Below are 21,872 nucleotides of genomic sequence, written 5' to 3' on the forward strand. Positions count from 1 at the left end.
TTATTGAGGGGATGCCCATCAGTTGGGGAATGGCTGAACAAGTTGTGGTATAGGAATGTGATGGAATACTATTGTGCTATAAGAAATGATGGGCATTCAGAGTTCAGAAAAACCTGGAAAGACTTACATGAACTGATAAGCTGATTTGGATGTGATGATATTTTAAAAAACCTTATAGAGTGATTTCTGACTCGACCTCTCTTGGAATTTGTGTTTTCTGATATAGTCTTCAACAAGCAGACGACAACACCCCCTCAACAAGCATCTCTTCAAGCCTTCCACTTTCATGACTTCCCATGAGCCGCCAGTGTATATGGATGAGGATGACGACAGGGCCAGTTTCCACAGCCACACGGACCCTACAGCAGAGGAGGCCTCGGTAGGTCCCTTCATCCTGTATGATTGGGGCAGGCTGGCCCCTGGAGAGAATGTGAGCTCTTTCTTCTCCTGAGGGAAGAAGGACTCGCCTAGTGTAGATTTTCACAGGATTTCAATGTGGCGAGAACCTCTGTTTTTTCTGGCATCGTCCATCTCCCTTTTGGGCAGCATTCCTGTCCAGAGGTCCCAAGCTTGAATTCAGTGGGGTTAACCAAGGCGACGGACAGCAGCCCTACAAAAGTAGGAGGTGCCTCATATTCCCCCGGGACAGACCCCTCTTCTCTGGAGAATTGGCCCAGTGCTCTGGCAGCCTCAGGATCGCAAAGAGCTCTCTGTTCTCCCTCCTGGGGCTCTCACAGCAAAGGGATCCGGGGGGGCTGCACACGCACTCAGAAAGCCACAAACTAACACATTTCCCAGGCCTTTGTTGGCCACACATGTCCTTGATGAGATGTGCACACAAACCATGGTGGCAGGTGCTGCCATCTCTCCACCCTTTCCCTTTGCTGCCCTTCGATGCCTCTTTTGGGGAGAGAGGGTGAGCCCGTGTCTTGTTATGCTCGAAGGTGAGCAATAGTGTTTGGAATGGCTTGTTCTCAGTATAGTTCCAGCTATGGTTTTGAAGGCTGATCTCCAGACAGCAGGGCTTTTTCACTTGCTGCAGCATCATTAGGAAAAAGAGCCTTTGTCCATGGGCTTGTGATAAAGGTGCATAACTGTGACCATGGGCCTGGGAGGGAGGAACAGATGGACGGCATCTCCTCCACTCAAAGGTCGGTTTTTGTTCATGTCTTTTGGTTTCGCAGTACTTAGAGTTTCCCCTAGCACCCTTCTCCCAGGCCTTCCCAGCTGTGCCCCTGTAACAAATATTTTTTAAGAGAGAACGAAAAAGGAGAAAAAAGTGAGCAGATACATCAGTGCACAAAAGTGTCCGAACAAACAGGCCGTGCTCCTATCTCGGAGCTCCTCCTTCTGCCAAGGAGGGGGGTGAGGGGTCTTCTCCCCTTTCCTTGTTCTTGGTGCTTGACCCTTCCACAGCCCAGCCATGGCTGTGGTCCCTGTGCCTGCTGTTTCCTAGACTCCTCTGTCTTCATCCCTCACCCCATTTTTTTCGAGCATGGATATGAGGATGTTGGCTTCCCTGGGGTCTGCTGGGAAAAGGGTGCAGACATCTGAGGCATTTCCCGCACAGTTCCCAAGTGGGCTCACTGATTTTCAATGCCACCAGCAATGCACTTTCTGAAACCTTGGGATTGTTTGGGTTTGCATTTCTCTTATGGATGATTCGGAGCATTATTTCCTGTGGTTGGGAGAACCTGGCTCATGGCCTTTGACCACTCATCCAATGGCCTGAGAGCAGCGTTTGGTCGTACTTAGGTGGGTGGGAGGGGGAGGTAGTTGTCCGTCTGTTTGGGGCTCATCCTCCTCGATGAGAGATTGGATCCAATGCACTTTTCCCCTGTTGTTTCCCTTGTCGGGGAGGAGCCAGAGGCCCTGAGGGGGAGCTGGGCTGGCCTCATCCCAGGGTGCATCTGCTGCGGCTTCACGGGGGTTTTCTGGGAAAAGTTGTGAAGAGTTTTTCTATTTTGAGGCCTAGTGAGCAGGGAGACCTTGAGGGCACTGGACGTTTTCTGCGCCAGACGCTCCGAGGGGCTTCGTGGCCTGGGTCCCTTTGTTGGGGTTATGGAGGCCTCATGAGGCATCCTCTGGGCCGGGATTCCCAGTGCCCCCTTTGGGAGGATGGCGTGATGCGTGTCCCCAGCCCTGTAAGAACAGAGATGGCTTCACCGGCACTGCGTCGTTGTGCTCAGCCCTCTGGCCCTGCTATTTCAACCTGCCAGTAGAGGGCCAGGCCCTCTTAGACTGGGGCCCCCGGCCTCATGTTGTAGGCAGGGCCAGTGAGTGACCCGGGACTGGGGACCAGGATGCCAGGAAGCCGACCTGGGGCCGGCCCTCTGCACCGCGGAGCCCTTGCTCAGTGTCATTTGTGCTGCTCCCCTCAGGACGAAGAGAGCATCCCTGTGACGTGCCGGGAGTTACCCGAGTACAAGGAGCTCCTGGAGCTGAAGAAGCTGAAGAAGAAGAAGCTGCAGCGGATGCAGGCCGAGGGTGGCTTTGTGCAGCACGCCGGCTTCAAGGTACCTGGGAGAGCTGGGGCTGGTGAGGGCAGAGGGGCTTCCTGGCACGGGAGAGGGGCAGGGATGACTCCCTGGCTACCAGGGAGAGGCCACTGGGGCCTCACTCCCCGGTGACAGTCGCCGCCCTTCGAGACGGCTCATGCCTTGTTTGTGGTCACGGCCATCTACAGCGGCCTCCTCCCCGAGAAGGCTTGAGATGGCCAAGATTGAGGCCCCCTGCGGGGGCCCACCCACGCATGTGGCAGAACTGGTGGTAGAGCCTGGCTGGCCTTTTCCCACACGGGAATCGGCCCGTACAGAGCCCTCCCTCTGTCCTTCTGGGCCGAAATCTGTCCCCTAGGGTGCTTTGACCCCCTGGTCCTTTGCCCTGTGAGACAGACCCCGGGTCTTCTTCCCTCCTCCGTGTTCTGAGAGCGAGTGTGCCACAGGCCTCAGATTGATTTAGCTTCTGCTGACGAAGATAGGAGGCCCAGGAGGAAGGTGGGGGAGTGAGGGTGGTCTCGGCATCAGGATATCAGGCCCTGATTCCCGTGTGGGATGCCTCGTGTCTGGGCTGCTCTGCCTCCCCCCCATCCCACCCCACCCCACCCCATTCCCCCCTCACCCCGGGGCGAGGACGCTCCTGACCTGGTTTGTTCTGACCTCCTTTTAGTGTGATAACTGCGGCATGGAGCCCATTCAGGGCATTCGGTGGCACTGCCAGGATTGCCCCCAGGAAATGTCCCTGGACTTCTGCGACTCTTGTTCAGACTGGTAAGGGGCTTCTCTCCAGACACCCTAACAGCTTGTGGCCTCCACTAGAACCCCAGGGATGTGTTAAGTCGATTTCTTAGAAATGAGAATATCATCACCATTCCTCTGGGTCATCCAGGGGGGGTGCCACAATTTCAGGTTGGGAAGACCTGAGTTCAAATCCCGCCTCATGACCCAGGCATCTCCCTCGGTTTACTTCTCTGTAAAATGGGGTTAATAATGGCACACCCCCCCCCCCCCCAACACGTTATTGTGAGGATCAAAGGAGATCATATTTGTAAAGGGACTTGGCCCAGTGCCTGACTCCCAGGAAGCACATCAGCTTAACTCTCCGTGCTTTCCACAGGCCATACTGACAGGAACAGCAACATGTAGATGGTATTTTCAGGTTTGCAAATCACTCTGCATGTGTTTGAATTAAACTTACATGATGTGAAAAGGCTCTTCCCCTCCAGAGAGGAGACTGACAGGCTCTGGATGATAAAACAAAGCAAACTTTTTTTCGAAAATGGTTTGCATGACCTTCCATGTAGAATGGGTATCCTGTGGCTAGCCTTCTCAGTGGGTAGGAGCAGAACTGAAGGGAGAGAACTTGTCACTTGGATTTTTAAAAAAATGAATGTTAAAAACATTCAAAGATCGGGCGGCTACGTGGCGCAGTGGATAAAGCACCGGCCCTGGATTCAGGAGTACCTGAGTTCAAATCCGGCCTCAGACACTTGACATTTACTAGCTGTGTGACCCTGGGCAAGTCACTTTTGCCCTGCAAAAAAACAAAACAAAACAAAACATTCAAAGATAAACTGTGCAGGGTCTGAGGCTGTGCTGTTGGCTTAGCGAGTTGGAATGGTCAAACCAGCTGTGGGGGTGACGGCCTTGTCTTGTGTGCATCTTTTCCAGCCTCTACGAGACTGACTTCCACAAGGAGGATCACCAGCTAGAGCCCATTTACCGGGCAGAGACTTTCTTAGACAGAGACTACTGTGTGTCTCAGGGCACCAGCTACAGTTACCTGGACCCAAACTACTTCCCAGCCAACAGATGACATGGGAGAGACCCTGGGCCACGCTCCTCTTCCACACATAGCCATGGTACCGGCCTCTCTCGGCTTTCCTGAAAGGACACTCTGCGATGACCGCTCCCGAGGGGGCTCACCACCTGCTGGGCGGGGTTCTCGGCGGGCCACTGCCCACCGGCCACACGCGCCTCCAGTGCGCGTCTCCCTGTCTCGGGGTCATCTCCAGGGGGCTAGCCCCCATCGAGAGTCCATCCCAAAGGCTTCAGACGACTAGGTCACGATGACAGTATCGAGAAGACAAAGTATTTATAGAAAGACCATTTCTAGGCTGCAGTTTTGTTGTGAAGACAAAGTTTAACCAGTGATGGTATTTGCTTCTAGGGTCTCTTCTTACAAACGTGTCCCCGCCCCCATCCAGTCGGCGCTGCTTCATTAACCACAGTGACTGGTCCCTCAGATTATCCCCTTCCCCTCCCCACAGTGAAGCACTACCAGAGGCCCGCAAAGCGGCGTCGCCTCCGGGACCGGCTCACGGTCACGGTGCGTGAGTGTGATCCGGTCGTCCTGCCGATCGATTTTTTTTAAATGTCATGTTCTCTAAGATTGATCATGTGATGTGTACAAACTTTGGTGAACGTGCCAGTGGTGGTAACTGTGTCCAGTCTCAATACTCCACATTAACTCCTTGCCAATGCACAGCCTCTGCCTCTGTGTGTGTCTGGAGTTGTCAGTGCGACTCAGCAAAGAAAACTGCCTAATAGAGAATCATCTGTCTGTACGGGAATAACCCCCTTTTGTAGTCTGCCCCAGATCCACGAGAGATTGTATTTTTATTACTATTTAAACGAGTGGCTGCACTTCGTCTGCGCAGTGAGCACCCTTTTTGTACTGCTGGATTCTGTTGTGCATCATTTAAGACATTTTGTATGTTTCTTCTGATCTGTGTATACCGTCTGTTCTTAAATAATGTTCATTTGTCAAGAGAACTGTGAGAAATAAACAATGTGGATACTGTCTGTTTATAGTAGAGGGTGGCTGCCCTGACTTCCTTCCGTGCACACTGATCATGCGCGCTTCCTTATGTGCCTCTTGAGGAGGCTCTGCACTGTCCCCAAGCGGTCTTTAAAGGGAGCCGCAAAGAAAAAAACTGTGCTGTTTGAGGTGCGTTAATTAACAACGAGGGGGCATCATTTGACTAGAACTCTGTTTGGAGAACATTTCACACGAATATTTACTACATGAACTACATACATAGTCTCTGCTTAAGGGGTATAACCCACTTGGAGATGGCTGGGGTGTGTGATCAGAATTTTAAGGCTATTTCACATGGAAATTATCCTTATCCCACTTCCTGTTTTAAGTGAACAAAGACAGTAGTGTTCCAGTCGTAAATACCATCAACAGAAATGAGTTTATTCTGTTGAATAAAAATTTGTGTGTGTGTGTGTGTGTGTGTGTGTACACTTATACATGTATATATATATATACATGTGTTTCTAGCATTCATTCCTACATATGCATCATAAAACCTATATACTCAACGTGATAGGAAGTGGTGGTGCACAGGCAACGAATGATCATCATTTTCCCACTCATAGTATTTAAGTGTTGGGAGGTTAGATTTCACATAGGTCTATGTATGATATGATCAGCAAGCTGTATTGATCTTCCTTTGGGATGGGGATGGAGGTTGTAGAAGTTGGGAAATGGGGAATTATTTATGGCCATCCAAAGTAAATTAGGGGTGGCTCCACTGTACAAAGCTTTTGTGTGTGTGTGTGTGTGTGTGTGTGTGTGTGTGTGTGTGTGTGTGAGAGAGAGAGAGAGAGAGAGAGAGAGAGAGAGAGAGAGAGAGAGAGAGAGAGAGAGAGAGAGAGAGAGAGAGATCAATCCAGACTGCCTCTCCTGAATGCGAAGAGAAACTTTGTAGACTGTAAAGCACTGTACGCGGGAGCCGGCCAGGCTGTGTCCCTGACGCACTTCTATGAATTTTAACTACATCTAACAATGTTACAAGAAGTTGGGGCACATTTTTTGCCTTGTATAGCTGCCTTCTTTGGAAAAATTCCTTTGTGCTAAGAATTTGAAACTGGGAGGGAGAATTTTCCTTATTTGTATTGACTGATGGATTGTGTCCTGCAGAACACAGGCTTGTTTCTAAATGCGCAAGTCCAAAGAGGAGTGGAAGGTACCTGACTCTGTAATTACGGTAAAAGCACATGGCTATTCTATATGAATGACTGGACACCAGGAGAGCAGGCCTGATTGTTACCCTTCGGACCTCTGGAGTGTGGAGGGTTAATAGGGATTGGATCCCTCTGGGGAGCAATGAAACCACTTTTCTGTGCATTTCATTTATATGCTCTGCATATGTCCTGTGTGTGTGTCCAGTCTCTGGTACGTGCTGCTTGTGTGACCCTGGCTAAGTCCTTTCACCTCTCAGCGCCCTAGACATGAGGGGCTTGGGGTCATGGAGACCTGGGTCTAGCTTCCCTGTGCCTTAGGAAATACCCTGGGGCTTACCCCTAAGGAACCCTAAGGTACAAAGTCATAGATGAGCTGTGATTCATCAGGGGAGGGGGCTTCCTTCTCTCATGAATATGCATGACAGGATTGTGAGGACTAAGAGTGAATATGAAGTCACTGCAGTGGGGGGCGTACGGTGACATTCTAGGTGGGACTGGAGAATAGAGCCCCCTTCCCCCCAAAAAAACTACTAATCAAACAAGTCTTGTCAAAAGAAGGGCGAGGGCCTGGGGGTGTGCGACTAGACAGGGAGGCTCTGACCTAATGTTGCTCCTTCCTCTACCTCTGCTTCGCACATCACTGTAAAAATCGGCTGGTACGCATCTGGCCACTGCTTCCTGGAGCGGATGCGAGGCAGTCAGTTTGCAGAGACGGTTTCGGAGGTCTGCCTGATTCCAGAAGGGGTTACATTCAGGTGAGATTCGTGATCAGCTGCATCCATTTTAAGTTTTCCCCGGGCTCTGGCTGCTTCACACTCTGATAGTAACTCAACAACGCAGCAAGCCCAGGGAGCATTTTGATCTTCATCTCTGTAGACCACCATTAACATTGCCCCTCCCAGAACACAGTCAGAAGCTGAAAAATCGAATGCAGTGTTGGGTTAAAAGAGAAATGCTAACAGGGCAGCTAGATGGCACAGTGGATAGAGCACTGGCCTTGGATTCAGGAGGACCTGAGTTCAAATCCGACCTCAGACACTTGACACTAGCTGTGTGACCCTGGGCAAGTCACTTGACCCCAATTGCCTCACCATAAAACAAAAACAAAAATATGCTAGCCAGGCCAAGGGAGGTATTCCTGAAGAGGCAAGGATGACCAACGAGGGGGGCCTAGGCCGTCATTACGGTTACAGGAATGTGAGCTCTGCGAGGTGGGTCAGGCGCCTCTTTTTTAAAAAACTGGTTAGTTGGGGCAGCTAGGTGGAGCAGTGGATAGAGCACCAGCCCTGGAGTCAGGAGTACCTGAGTTCAAATCCGACCTCAGACACTTGACACTTACTAGCTGTGTGACTCTGGGCAAGTCACTTAACCCCAATTGCCTTACCAAAAAAATAAAAAAACTGGTTAGTTAATAGGCACAGAGAAGATTAATTTAAATCCCCAAAGCCGGGTTTGAGGCTGCGCTGTGACGGTATCCTTGTTCTTACCGAAGCAGCCATAGAACAGAAAGTGACTGTGGTTCCTCATGGCACGAGCTTGTGCTGCTTCCTTCGCCCTGCATCTGTTGTTTGTACAATCTTCCCAAACTCTTGGAGTGGCACATTTATATACTGCAGTTTGTCCATCTCAGGGAATGGGCACCCCTTAGTTTCTACCTCTATCAGCACTTAGGGCCTTTGTCCTTCTGCTTCTTTGGGGGATACAAGCCTGAATTTGCTTAGCTTGGTGGATGGAGGGTTTGGTAATGTGGGAGGGGGCCCAAATTGCTTTCCAGAGTGGCTGTACCAGTTTACGGCTCCACCAGTGACACATTCACTAATTCACCCATCTGATGGGTAGGAGTGAAGCGGATCCCCCCCAGCTGACAATGAGAAAACTCCTGATGGCGCATGCCACCCACCTCCTGACAGAGGACTGGAGGTGCAAAATATCACCTCTTTTTGGAGGTAGCCAGGGCAGGAATTTGTTGTGCTTGGCTACACATCTTTACTATGAGGGTTTTGTTTTGTTCTCTCCCCGCCCCCCCCCCGCCCCCCACCCATGGTGGAGGGAGGTGGGAAGAAGAGAAAATAGATGCTTGTTAGTTGAAAAAGAACCAGAAGGGCCCATGGACAGCATGGAGCCCCAATTCATCATTTTAAGGGTGAGAAAACAAGCCCAGAGAAGTCAAGCATCTTGGTAGTCTACAGTCCCACAGCCTGGGGCTTAGGCTCTTTCTCCTCAGCTGTACGTACCAGTCCAGAGATTTCCCTACTAAACTATCACAGTGAGGGTCCCACGAGAGATTTCTGTGTATGAATGTACTGCAGCTGCAGGAGAGTTTCAGGGGTATCAGACAGCCATCTCATCCAGTGTACGGTTCCTCCTCAATGCTTCTAACCTGCGGCAGTATTAGCATGTGGCTGTGACGTGATGGATGTTATTGGAAACCAAGGTCAGGACTTTGAGACCTACAAACCAGACTTTGACAGAGCGTCAAATGGCTGGCTGAGAAGGAAGATGGTAGCCAGCAGGAGTACCTTCTGTTCCTTAGAGCTGAGGGTGGGATGGATGGCCTTGGAACACTGGAAGTGCTCAGGATAAGACTTGATGTGCAGGGGGCTCTGAACTGGACCACGGGTGTCATTAGGTCATGGATCCTGAGCTAGAAGACGTCTGGCCCTTCCTGTCACCTTAGGGTACCTCGTCCACCACTTCTCTTGCAGCTGAAGCACCTGAGGGCAGGAGAAGGGATGGAGGAAGCTGAGGGCCAGTGAGGTTTGGGGCCTTGCCCATGTAACGATTGGAATGGCGCCACCTGCTGGAGACTTACTGTAGAAGAGTTCCGTCCATGAAGCGAAGGTCTTTGAGGGAAAGACCAGGAGTCTTTTCTTTGGCATCAGGAAGTGACGCGGACTGGTGGGAGGAGGAAGGAAGAGACTGGCGCTCACTCTGGGGCTCTTTCCTCTGGACTCTGGTGGAGAGGGGAGCTAGAAATGTGCTCTCCCTTTAATAGATAGGAATCTAGGCCTTTCTCTCTCTTTACCAAATTCTTATTCTCCTTAATAAATGCTTAAAAGTCTAACTCTTGCTAAAGCTTATAATTTATTGGCGACCACTCATTGGATATTTTAGACAGTTTAGCTAGAATTTTAGCCCTTAACACCCAAGATCCCCCAAGTAGCCTGGGGCTTCCTTCAAAGCCTTCCCTGGGTTTGTTGTACGGGGCTCCAGGTGGCACCTGCTTCCCACCCTCCCCATTCACCATTTCTATGAGCTTCCCTCAGAGTTCCTGACGTGCCCATTGCCCCAGCTCTGCAATGATTTCTGGGTTAGCCAGTATGTAAGAAGTCACAGCTCTTTGTCTTCTGTTTAACTTTATTGGTTTGTCATATGGTCATTACAAGAAAAGCAACTTTAAAAATGCAGATCTGCCCCAGGAATGATCTTAGATGAAGCAAGAAGAGAGATCATGCAAGTGGGGACTCTGGACGCTGGCAGTGACGGGTGGGGAGAAGCAGGAGCTGTGACAGACACTAGACCAGACCAGCAGGAGCACAGAGGATGCCGGCAGAGCAGGGGTCTTCCAGAGGCATGTGCAGAGCTGCGCCAAGACCTGCCGAGGGGTCCCACCCCCAGCACCTCCTCATGGGGGTGAACAAGCACACAATGGTGAAGCAGATGTTGAGAGGTGGCTGGCCAAAGGAGACGTTGACGAGGCGGTCCCTTGGCTCCTCTGTGTTCATGCCTTCCTGGGCCATCGGTAGAGTCGGTTCTCAGGCATCACTTACTAAGCTCTGTGCCAGGTTTTCCAAGTCAGGCACGGAGGGCCCACTTTGCGGCATTTTGCAGGAAGGAAATCCTTGTCCGTTGCACTCACAAGCATTGGTGACCCTCAGAGCACTGGCCAGCGTCCAGCACCAGACTGGACCTATGATGTCATCAACTCCTTCTGTCAGTGCAGCTTGGCACCCTCTGCACTGAGGGCCTGTACGCAGCTAGAGCGTGTCAGAGGCCAGACCTCCCATCTCCATCTCACCAGCCACAGCTGCCTGTGGCTGCCAACGGCTGGCCAGCTTTTCAGGTCTTGTCCATCTGCTGGACGGAATGACAGGAAAAGATGACTGGGCGGGTGAGGCCTGTGTTGATGCCAGTGACCACAACGAAGAGGGGAAGCATCTTAAGCCACAGTTCCCGTAGGGTGCCAGGTGTGTGCCCCTGCCCACCTGTGCTGCCTGGCTGAGGGCCCTGTGGGGGGGGGCTTGCCCAGGTGGCGCTCGCTGACCTCTGTGCCCTGGAACAGTGGAGAAAGGACAGATGTGCAGGTGTGGGGGTGGTCAGTGAGGACAGAAGAGGAGGGGGCTGGATGACACCAAACACCAGACGCTGACCTCAGCCACCCTCCAGGCTTCGGACAGCCCTGCGGCCAGGACGCTTGTGGGGCATGGAGGCTGAGCTTTGTACATAGACCGTGATCTGGGCAGGACACAGAGCCTGGAATCCTCCTGTCCATCCCCCTGTCCTTCAGAAGATGGAGTCAACAGCTGCACAGATGTGAAGAAAGACTTCCTCAGCGCTGCCCTCCGCATTGATCTGTGATTTGAGAAAAAGCAAATCAGGTGACGTTTAGAAATCCGGTTGGTTTGGGTTTTTAAAAGACAACGGGGGGGGGGGGGGGCAGCTAGGTGGCACAGTGGATAGAGCACCGGCCCTGGAGTCAGGAGGATCTGAATTCAAATTCGGCCTCAGACACTTGACACTTGCTAGCTGTGTGACCCTGGGCAAGTCACTTAACCCCCATGGCCCCGCAAAAACCAACATTTACTACATTTGCCTCAGAGATGCCTGGTTTTGACCATCAGACGACATGAAACCACAATCCTTTGATGTAAAGCCCTTAGATAGTGGAAGACAGGACTCTCTGGTGTCCTGTCTGTCCTTGTGCCCCTAGCCCAGCACCAGGTCAATGCTTGGGGCGGGGCTGATTTGCTGCCTCCCACGTGTGAGTAACTCCTGACGCCCACTTGCCCCCTCTCTAACCTTGGGCAAATCCCTTTAGCCTTTGGGACCTGCATTGTCTTCATCTGGCTCTTCACATTCCCTCTCAGTGTCAAAGGTCTGTGACTGCCTGACTCCCACACTCCTTTGAAGAAAGGGAGGGGCTGTGTTTAGGTTGCTGTGTGATAGAGAGGACGGAGCTGAGTTTGAGCTCGGCCTCAGACACTCGCCAGCTGTGAGACTGACCTCTCCAGCCTCTGAAAAATGAGGACAAGAAGAATAACCCCTGCCTTACGTTTGGGAGGGTCAGATGACATTTTAAAGTACTTGACCAAATTAAGAGAGCATTCAGTAATTTATCTGTCAGATTTATGGACAGAGGAAGAATTTAGGACCAAAGAAGATATAGAGTGCAACACAAAATGTAAGATGGACAATTTTGATTATATAAAATTAAAATTAAAAAGCTTTTGCACAAACAGAACTAATATAACCAAGAATGTAAGGGAAAGCAGAAAACTGGAAAAGAATATTGAAAGAAGTGTCTCTGATAAAGGCCTCATTTCTCAAATTTGTAGAGAACTGAGTCAAATTTATAAAAATACAAGTCATTGCCCAGTTGATAAGTGGTCAAAGGATATGAACAGGCAGTTTTCAAAGAAATCAAAGCTATCTATAATCATATCAAAAAATGCTCTATATCATTATTTGAGGCGGGGGAGCTCAGTGAGGGTTAAGTGACTTGCCCAGGGTCACATAGCTACTAAGTGTCAAGTGTCAAGGTCGCATTTGAACTCAGGTCCTCCTGAATCCAGGGCTTTATCCACTGTGCCACCCTATGGATCACTATCGATCAGAGAAATGCAAATTGAAACCTCCGAGGTATCACCTCATGCCTATCAGAGTGGCAAATATAACAAAAAAGGAAAATATTGGATGTTGGAGGGGATGTGGGAAAACTGGGACGCTAATCCACTTGTTCAAGTTGTGAAAAGATCCAACCCTTCTGGAGAGCAATTTGTAACTGTGCCCAAAGGGCTATAGAACTGTGCATACCCTTTGATCCAGCAATACCACTGCTAGGTTTATAGCCCAAAGACATCCCCCAAAAGAGTAAAAAACCTATTGGAACCAAAATATTTCTAACAGCTCTTTTTGCGGTGGCTAAGAATTGGACGTCAAAGGGATGCCCATCCACTGGGGAATGGCTAAACAAGCTGTGGTGTGTGATGGTGATGGAATATTATTGTGCTCTGAGAAATGACAAGCAGGATGATTTCAAAAAGGCCTGGAAAGACTTGTATGAACTGATGGAGAGTGAAGTGAGCAGAACCAGGAGGACGCTGCGCACAGAGACAGCCATATTGTGTGATGAAGAACTGTGAATGACTTGACTATTCTCAGCAATACAATGATCCAAGTCAATCCCAAAGGACTCATGATGAAGTGGACCATCCACCTCCAGAGAAAGACCTGATATGGATGGAACAGCCTGACACGGGCTGTTTTCTCTCTCTTTCATTTTTCTCTCATTCAAGTTTTCTTGTACAAAATCACTAATCTGGTCATGTTTCACACAATTGCACATGTATAACTCACATCTCATTGTTTACCACCTCATGGAGGGGGAGGAGGCGAGGAAGGGAAGGAGGGATAGAATTTGGAACTTAAAACTTTAAAAATAAAAATGTTTATTATTTTTTTTAAATGAAGTTCTTGACCAACTGTGATGTGCTGTCGACATGCTAGCTGTTGTGATGGCTATTATTGTAATGGATTAACCTGTAGGACTTGGGTGACTGGTAGTTTTCTTGTTCCAAGATTGTGGGGCAGAAAAGTTCTGTGGCCTAGACATTTGGTATTTCTGAGACTCGAGGTGGAAGGAGGCAAAGAAGGAACAAGGCTGGGCCAACCTTAACCCTACCCTTTCTGAGTTTCGAGTTCCCTCACCTGTAAAATGGAGATGCTGTCCACATTTGCTGTGCTGACAGGCCCGTGTAAACGCTAGCTATCCTGCCATCACTCTAACTTTCTGATTCTGTGAATCGATGAGAGAGATTTAGGGAAAAAACCACCCAGAATGGTCCTCGTGTCCCACAGGAACAAACAACTTCTTGGGGAGGTCCTAAGGCCATCAAGGATTCAGCCCAGCCGTCCCCTGGAGCTACGAGATGGTGCAGGTAGAGCTGGAGAGAACTCCAAGTCTCTGCAGACCCTCCATCCTCAAAGGAAGCGATCGCCTTCATGACAGCATAGCTCAAAGGAAACTGGGTTGCTGCATTTTAGGAAGACTTTCAGCAGAGTGCCTGACACACAGTCGGTGCTTGCTAAATGCACATTGACCTGAAAGTTCTGCTATGTCATTGCATAGAATTCTGTCTTTTTACTACTGTTTATTCAGAAAAAAAGTTCCCTATTACCACACCTGCTCCTCTGATGTCAGAGCCAGGGCCACTCATTTTTATTGTCTCTTCATGGCTATTTAATATGCTAAGCACACTCCTGCCAACAGTCAACAGAGACAAGTCACTTGTTGCTTCCTTTTTTCTCAGTGAGAGGGAAGGCAAAGGACCAACCGGTGCCCGATGTGCTGAGATGGGACTTTGATTTGGTTCTTGGGATGCATCTCCTTCCTAGTCTTCCACTTGCATTGTTGGGCTGGATGGCAAGAGGAGACTGACTGCTCTCCCAGGGCTCTGGAAGTCGCCTAGAAGGAGAACTCTAGTCCTGTCGCCCATGAGCCCTCATCGGTGTGCCCCTGGAGGATCGGCCAGCCGACTTACCTTTAGAAATGGGATTTACTGAGCAGATACAGGGAGGACTATGGTGACAGAACACCCCGCCCCAGACTAAGGCTGTACCCTCCCCTTACATCCACAAGGTCCCTAGAGCAAGTGGATGCATATTTGGAGAGTCCCCTGGCCAAAGGATAAACTTAGAACTCCTGGCTGTTGCCTCAGTACCCTTTTGCCAAGGCCAAGAAAACATCTGGGCCCTATATCGATTCACTAGTTCCATCCCACTTCACTTCCTGGTATGATTTCCAAGGGAAATAGCAATATTTCCATGATACAAGCCATTGCAACCATGGCAAAGCAATGCCCTGCCCGCCTGTCCTCTGCTTCTCCTTGTCTTGTTTACTCTCTCTGCCCCAGCTGGTCTCCGCGTGGCTCCTTCCTCAGTCCAGCGGGTTTTTTCTGGGGTTCTTTTTGTCTCTCCTGGTGCCCAGCTGACAGTTTCACCTCTGAGTGATTTTTCTACATCCACGTGTTGCTTATTTACCTGGTTTTTGGAAACCAATACATCTACTGACTGTCACGGATAGCTCACTCCCCCTCAGAAGAAGGTGGTTCAACCAGAGGATCTTGAAGGCTTCTTCCATTCCTAACGTCCCTCAGCCGAGGGACGGTCGGCTCTCTGACTCTCACCTCAGGGTTTTGTGCAGTAAATAGCTGAGTAATCCAAATCAGTGAAATGTTGGGTTTGGGAAAATCTCAGCAGAGATTGTTTTCCATCCTGGGCAAGCAGGGCAGGTTTTCAGCACTCGGCCGTGACCACCTGAGTTTAAACCTCCCTCATACTTTATGACCCTGGGCCAGTCACTTCATCTCTGTCTGCCTCAGTTCCCTCATCTGCAAACGGGGGTCGTAACAATACGTTCCTCGCAGGGTTGTTGTGAGGATCGAATGAGTTATTACTTGTAAAGCGCCAGAGAAAGGCTCAGCATTACTCTCCCATTAGACGTTGCTCCATCGGGTCCGCTGTTCTAGAGTCTCAAGCTTTCTGCCACTCTGCTAGTCAGTGCAGATCTGGGAAGCTCCTTGGACACTCAGAACCTTCCAGCTGTTTGAGGCCAAATGCAGACCCTGAGGTTAGATTAGGTGGCTTCCAAAGGGACTGACTGAGGGCGAGGGAGGCGGGGGCAGCGCATGGGGAAGACTACTGGACTCTTGGGTTTGATTCTGTGTTGGGGATGTCTCTGGGAAAGTCTCTTCCTCCTTGGGGCTCCTCCTCTTGTCAATCCTGCATTTCATGGGCTCTCCCCCAGAGCCTGGAAGGTGGGGGGCTGGGCTTTAGGTCCAGTCATGGGTAGAGGCCTGGCCTTGGTGTTGGGAGGACTCCAGGGTCCCAGACCTACAGCTTTCAACATGTTTCCGGCTCCTCAAGCCCTGAGTCTTCTTGCTCTCCAACTGGTCCTTGATTCTCAGAGCTGCCAATGGTGCCTTTTTGGGTGAAGTCATTGGTCTTTGGCTTTGGTAGAGTACAGGTACTTGACGTTGGTCAGCAGTGAATGGTCTGAAGCCTCTTGTCCCCCATGGGTATGTCCACTGTGGTCAGCAAGAAAGGGAATTGTGGGGGCAGCTAGGTGGCACAGTGGATAAAGCACTGGCCCTGGATTCAGGAGGACCTGAGTTCAAATCCAGCCTCAGATACTTGACACTGACCCTGGGCAAGTCATTTAACCTCCATTGCCCCACCAAAAAAAAAAAAAAAGAAAAGAAAAAAGAAAGGGGATTGCTATAAAACTGAGTTTACTTTCCCTGGGGCTATGGGAAATACCAGACTACCTGAAAAGGAGCCTGGGGTCAGAGAAGACCCTTATGGTGGGATGGTTGGCACAGCCCACCCTCGCCCCTCCCCCCCCCACTGTGAAAGCCCCAGAGGGAACAATTGCCCATCATTCTTGTTTTTGGTTTTTTTAGCGAGGCAATTGGGGTTGAGTGACTTGCCCAGGGTCACACAGCTAGTAAGTGTTCAGTGTCCAAGGCCGGATTTGAACTCAGGTACTCCTGACTCCAGGGCCGGTGCTCTATGCACTGCACCACCTGGCTGCCCCCCATCATTCTTTAGGACCTCAGCTCCTGCTGCTATCTTCCTCATGAGGGGCTGAGAAGCAGATGGTTCAAGCAATCTTATTTTGATTTTCCGGATGAGAAAAGAAAAAAAAAATGCTCAGAGCATGAGATGACCTAGTCACATACCCGATCCATCCTGGGAAAGAAGAGATAACCTGTGGGGGAGATGATTCCCCAGTCCCCCAGTGCCTGCGTCTACCTTCGAGGGAAGACCTCCTGTTCATTCTGCCTGTTATCTTCTTTGTACATGGTTGTGTTTTCATGTTAGAAGTTAGACTGTGCTCCGGGAGGGCAGGGACTGCCTTTCTTAGCAGAGTGCCCAGCACCAGGTGGTGCTTCATTAATGCTTATTAATTGGCCATCTGACTCTGGATGTTCCTGGGTGATACCTCGGGAGAGAGGTCCCCATTGTGCGTCTGACCAGCTCAGTCCAGGACCCACCAGGGCCTAAAATGCTTCCTTTCCAATGGTCCCTCCTCGTCTTTCTGCTCCTCCACTTCCTCCTAATGAGTTCCTGCTCCTGCTGCCTGCACCCCGGATCGTCCCCTCTCTGGCCCAAATCTCCAGCCTCCTCTCCCCAGGCCTTTGTGGAGTAATGTGAAGCAAGTCAGAGGACAAGAGTCTGTCCTGCCCACGTGATGCTGGGCAGACCCTTGACTCTCTCTGAACCCTACTTCCCTCATATACAAAATAGCGCCACCTCCTAGGGTTAGGGGTGAAGATTTAATATGCAAGGCTCAGTGGATGGATGTCTCAGGCACTGACCCTAGACAAGTCACCTAGCCTCTGCCTGCCTCAGTTTCTTCAGTTGTAACATGGGGATCATAAGAGCACCTCTCTCCCAGGGTTGTTGTGAGGACCCAATGAGATCACTGTAAAGAGTTTAGCACATTGCCTGGCACATAGTAGATGCTATGGGAATGGAAATTCTTAGAATTAACCTGGGACGGTGTGCTCGAAGGGGCTTGGAAACGGTCCATTCCCCTAAGTCAGATGTTAACATTCCTCCTCCCAAGGCAGAGGGTGTCCTAGAAGTCTTAGTGCGGTGCTGGTCTATGAAAGGAAGGAGGGTGTCGTCCCTTGTGGACATAGCTTCTACCTCCCCACCCCCATCTACCAAAGCTCAAGACTGCACCAAGGCTTTTGGGACACACTGGGTGTCTCATGTCTTCTTCACACCAGTCACCTGAAGATGAGGAAACAGAGAGGTCACACAGCGAGGATCTGGGGCAGGATTCAAATCTAGTTCTCTCTGTACTCTCACTTTAACACCCTGCACACGCTAGGCTAGCCTACTCTAAGAAACCTGGCTGGCGGAGGGCGGGGGGGCAGCTATAGATGGTGCAGTGGATAGAGTACCGGCCCTGGAGTCAGGAGGACCTGAGTTCAAATCTGGCCTCAGACACTTAACACTTACTAGCTGTGTGACTCTGGGCAAGTCACTTAACCCCAATTGCCTCACTAAAAAAAAAAAAAAAAAAAGAAGCCTGGTTTGGGGGAGAGCACCGAGTGAGGCCTTAGCTCAAGGGGCGTTGGGGTAGAGGAAAGTTTTCCGTTAGGGCAGAACAGAGCTGCACATGTGGAGCCTGAAGGGAAGAGCCCAGAAGGGAGGCAGACCCTGAAGATGTTGGAAAGATAGGAGGTGCCTGATACCAGAGGAGACAGAGGGGGATGGGAGCAAGAGTAGACCAGGAAGGGGGGTTGGTCCATCCCCAAGGCTGGAAGGAAGGTGGAGAGGGAGGGTGAAGATGCAGAGACATTTGGAGGAATGGAGTCTGAAGGCTTTGTCTTCTCACAAGACTGTGGGCGAGGTCATCTGAGGAGAGAGGAGGGCTGGAGCCGTGTTCTGGGTCATCCCAGTGGTTTGGGGACTCAGAGGGGTTTCCTCCAGAAGAGTCTGGGGGTGCTGATGCTTACATCAATAGGCCTTAGTCTCCTAGTCCTTTAACTCCCACAGGGCAGGTCTAAGGCTGATAAGAGGCATGCAGGGGCAGGAGCATGGAGGAGGGGAGAAGGGGATGCTGCTAGGGGGTCACTAGGACCTCAGACCCCAAATCCAAGTGCATTTCCCCTACCTTCTCTCAGCAGTAGCATAGAGAAAAGGGGCAGAGAGGGAAGGAGAGAGAAGCAGAGGGTTCGACTCCTTTTCTGGCCAGATCCCCTAGGGAGACACCTTTAGTACCACTCCCACTGCTTAAGCAGAGCCCTCTGCACCGCTCTGGGTGAACATCTCAAGGGAAGAATGGTCTGCTCTCCCTTAAAAAAGGGCATCCCTTTTTCACGTGGTTCCATATCCATCAAATGTGTGGCATGTATCAGAGTGGCCCTTCCGCAGCCATCTGGGCCCTGCCTCCCATGACTACCTGCCTCTCCAGCCTACATTTCAATGGCTGGAGCGGATGTGTTAGCACCCAGGGGCCGGTGGGAGGGCCAGGGACAGTCTTCCTGTCTTTTGTCCTATGTCCTTTGGAGTTCTGACAGACTGAGCCAATGACCTGGGCAGGAGGTTAAGCAAGTAAATCCGCCTGCCGCAGACCCACGTCTTTCTTAGTGTTAGGGGAACTGCCTCCAGGCACGCAGAGAAGAACCTTGGGCAGAACTTAATAAAATGAAATGTAATGGCTAAATGCCAAACCTTGCCCTTGACCTAAAAATCAATTCTGCCAATAGAAGATGGGGAGGCCCAACTAGATAGCCATTTGTCTAAAGCTGATCTGAAGGTGTTAATGGACCACAAGTACTCTGTGAATCAGTAGTGGAATATGGCAGCCAAGAAAGGGACTGTACTGAGTCAGGCCTCCCCAAACCTGCTCACTGTTGACCTGCTGGGAGCTGCCCGTCTAAATAGTCTGCATTTCTTCATCCACTTGGTTTTTCCCTGTGTGGATTGTTAGACTGATCTCTCTGAGGGCTGTGTATCTTGAGGCCAAGACCCTGTGATGTTCTGGGCCCCTCGGCATGAGGACCATGTCTAGAGGAGATTGCGAGAATCGAGAACATCTGAAGGGTTCGACACCAAAAACACTTTAGTCCCTGAGGATGATAGCAGGGAGTGAGATTGAGACCACCAGGGCTCCCCACGCAGGACAGACCCACGGGGACAGGCCTGCAGGCCTGTCTTCTCCCTCCACCTCCACTTCTTAGAGCCTCTAGTTCTTTTCAAGGCTCGGCTCGAGTCCCACAATCTGTAGGAATCCTGCAACCTCCCTCACCCTAGAACCTAAGCTTCCTGAGGGCAAGAAGGGTTTCCTTTTTGTCTGACCAGTGTCTGGGACGCTTCTTGGTCCACAGTTAGTGGTGAAATTTGGGCATGTGCCTCCCCTTGCCTGCCTTCTCAGTCTCCCCTCCACATGTGCTTTAGGGGCCTGTGACCTGGGCGGGCCTCTGCCAGAGGAGCGCAGGACTCTGCTCACGGACATCTCCATCGTGGCTGGACAAAGCCTGGTCCTTCCAGGAGCAGGGAAAGGCCTCCCACCTTTCCAAGCAGAGAGCTCCGTCGGGTGGGGTGTGCCCCTTCAGGCTTAGGAGAGAGGAAGCCAGGCCTCCTCTGGTCTGGTTGTGACCACATGGGTAAATGAATCATTTCCTCCTTCAGGGCCCCAGGAGAGGCCCTGGAGTCAGGGAACTAGCTGAGACCAAAGCCACGCTCAGATTCAAGTCAGGATGCTTGGAGGCAGAGCATGAATTAGAGACCATGACTTTGATCTAGAAGGGAGCTGGGAGGCCACTGGGGGCAAGTACTGACTCTGGGCCCAGCGTTCCATTCATGGTCCCTTAGCCATCCCTACCTCCCCATCCCCAGGGAGTCCTGACACCTTTCTCCTCTGGTTGTGTGTCAGTGCCCTGAAGGCACAGGACCGGTCTGACATTCCCAGGATGCAGAATTTCATGGAGCCCTAGTGCTGACCTCAGGGGACATCACTCCACACAGTCACTTGGGTCACACAGAGAGCGAGTGGAAGAGCCAGGCTCTGCCTCTGTGTCTTTTTCTTGGTGACAGATTGAGAGAAGCTGTTTTCACTGAGCATCTCTGGAGAGTAAGCCTGTCCTGGGGGGAGCCATGTGACATTACAGCTCTGGCCGAAATGTAAGGAGGAGAAGAAAGGAGCAAACCTGTCTCTGTGGGCACCAGACTGGCCGTGTGGCCCAAGGGGAAACGAGCCCACCTGGACTTTGAAGAGTGGGGCAGAGTGATACCAAACACCAGCACACGTGTAGAGCATTTAGGTTTGCAAAGCGCTCCACAAACGTCATGACACCTCCAGCAGGTAGGGGTTGTTGTCCCCAGTTTACGGATGAGGCTCATGAGCATCTAAGATGAGGTCGGAGTGCAGGCCTCTAGAGCCCAAGTCCAGCTCTGCTTTGAGCAGCTACAAACAATTCTAAACTCTCCCTGCACCCACCCCCAATCCCCCCACCGCCATGAGCCCAGCTCACAGAGAAGGGCCAGATGCACCTTGTATAACCGAGCCTTCTTCTCGTAGTGAGCAGTCACGGCCACTGAGGCCTGGTAGTAGGCCTGGATGCGTTTGGGGATGGCCTCTGGGCGGTCATCTTGGTTCCTCTGGAGCAGCCGGCTGGTCATGGTGTCGGCCGAGCACTCCATGCAGATCACGAGGTGGGGCTCTCCGATCTGGGGAGACAGATTAGGACAACTCTCAATTCTCTGCCCATGAGCGGGGAGACTGAGGGCCAGTGCCTGTGACCCCCTCTCCCCACTTAGGGTGACACGAAGCTGAATGAACTTGTTTATTTTCCTCTTCGTGTTTGTTCTTTTCTTCTGGCCAGAGGAATGTTGGGGACACGGGGAACTAGGCAAGGACCTTATGAGATCCCAGAAGGTCAGGGAGGGGAGGCCAGCCAAGGAACCTGAGGGGCGCAGGCCAGCAGTAGCTCTTCCCGGGTAGCTGGTGCACCACTTCCTGGACTCAGCTTGGATTCCCCACTGGGAAGGGAGTGTACAAATGCTTGAGCAACTGCTTGGATGTTGATTCCACTCTGACCAGGGTTGTTACTATAGGGAAGAAGATGGGCCCAAGTTTTCGGGGGAAATGTTGGTACTTCTCTCGATCTGCAGTGATTATTTGTTAAATGAAGCTGGGCTGCTAATCACTGGTGATTGACATGAGGGAAAACATAATGGCCTGAGAAAATAATCCCACAGCTCCTGAGGGGTGGTCCTTGAACTCTGAAGGGGGCTGTAACCCATTAGGCTTCCAGAAACCCTCGCCTGGGGGTGTAAATTGGGACAAGGGCCTCCAGAGTTTATATGGGCTTGGCTTCAATGTAGCCTATGCCATCAGAACAGATGTCAGGCTAAGGACTTTTTTTTTCTTTTTTTTTGGTGGGGCAATGAGGGTTAAGTGACTTGCCCAGGGTCACACAGCTAGCGTCAAGTGTCTGAAGCCACGTTTGAACTCAGGTCCTCCTGAATCCAGGGCCCGCACTTTATCCACTGCACCACCTAGCTGCCCTTAAATAATATATTTAAATCTAAATTATTTTAAATACAATTTAAAAAATTTTAAAATAAAAATAAGAAAATCTAAATGATAAATCCACATAA

At 50.9% G+C, this 21,872-nt stretch overlaps 2 protein-coding genes across 6 annotated transcripts in view; one reads left to right on the forward strand and one right to left on the reverse strand.

The window, feature by feature from the left end:
* The window catches only part of ZZZ3 (zinc finger ZZ-type containing 3), a 93,476-nt gene extending 88,162 nt beyond the window's left edge, over window positions 1-5,314 (forward strand). For all 4 annotated transcript variants that reach the window (XM_044003851.1, XM_044003850.1, XM_044003854.1 and 1 more), the window contains 4 exons: window positions 227-379; window positions 2,382-2,516; window positions 3,169-3,269; window positions 4,170-5,314. In XM_044003851.1, coding sequence (XP_043859786.1) covers window positions 227-379; window positions 2,382-2,516; window positions 3,169-3,269; window positions 4,170-4,314 — 534 coding nt within the window. In that variant the 3' untranslated portion in view covers window positions 4,315-5,314. The remainder of the gene's footprint in view (window positions 1-226; window positions 380-2,381; window positions 2,517-3,168; window positions 3,270-4,169) is intronic.
* Window positions 5,315-9,799: 4,485 nt separating this feature from the next.
* The window catches only part of AK5 (adenylate kinase 5), a 195,275-nt gene continuing 183,202 nt past the window's right edge, over window positions 9,800-21,872 (reverse strand). Inside the window, exons 13-14 of one of the 2 annotated variants that reach the window (XM_044004421.1) lie at window positions 20,763-20,939; window positions 9,800-11,045 (exon numbers count right to left, since the gene is read on the reverse strand). In XM_044004421.1, coding sequence (XP_043860356.1) covers window positions 10,977-11,045; window positions 20,763-20,939 — 246 coding nt within the window. In that variant the 3' untranslated portion in view covers window positions 9,800-10,976. The remainder of the gene's footprint in view (window positions 11,046-20,762; window positions 20,940-21,872) is intronic. The other variant, XM_044004420.1, reaches the window with a different exon arrangement.

This window comes from Dromiciops gliroides, chromosome 4 (assembly GCF_019393635.1).
Source record: "Dromiciops gliroides isolate mDroGli1 chromosome 4, mDroGli1.pri, whole genome shotgun sequence".
Taxonomy (NCBI): domain Eukaryota; kingdom Metazoa; phylum Chordata; class Mammalia; order Microbiotheria; family Microbiotheriidae; genus Dromiciops; species Dromiciops gliroides.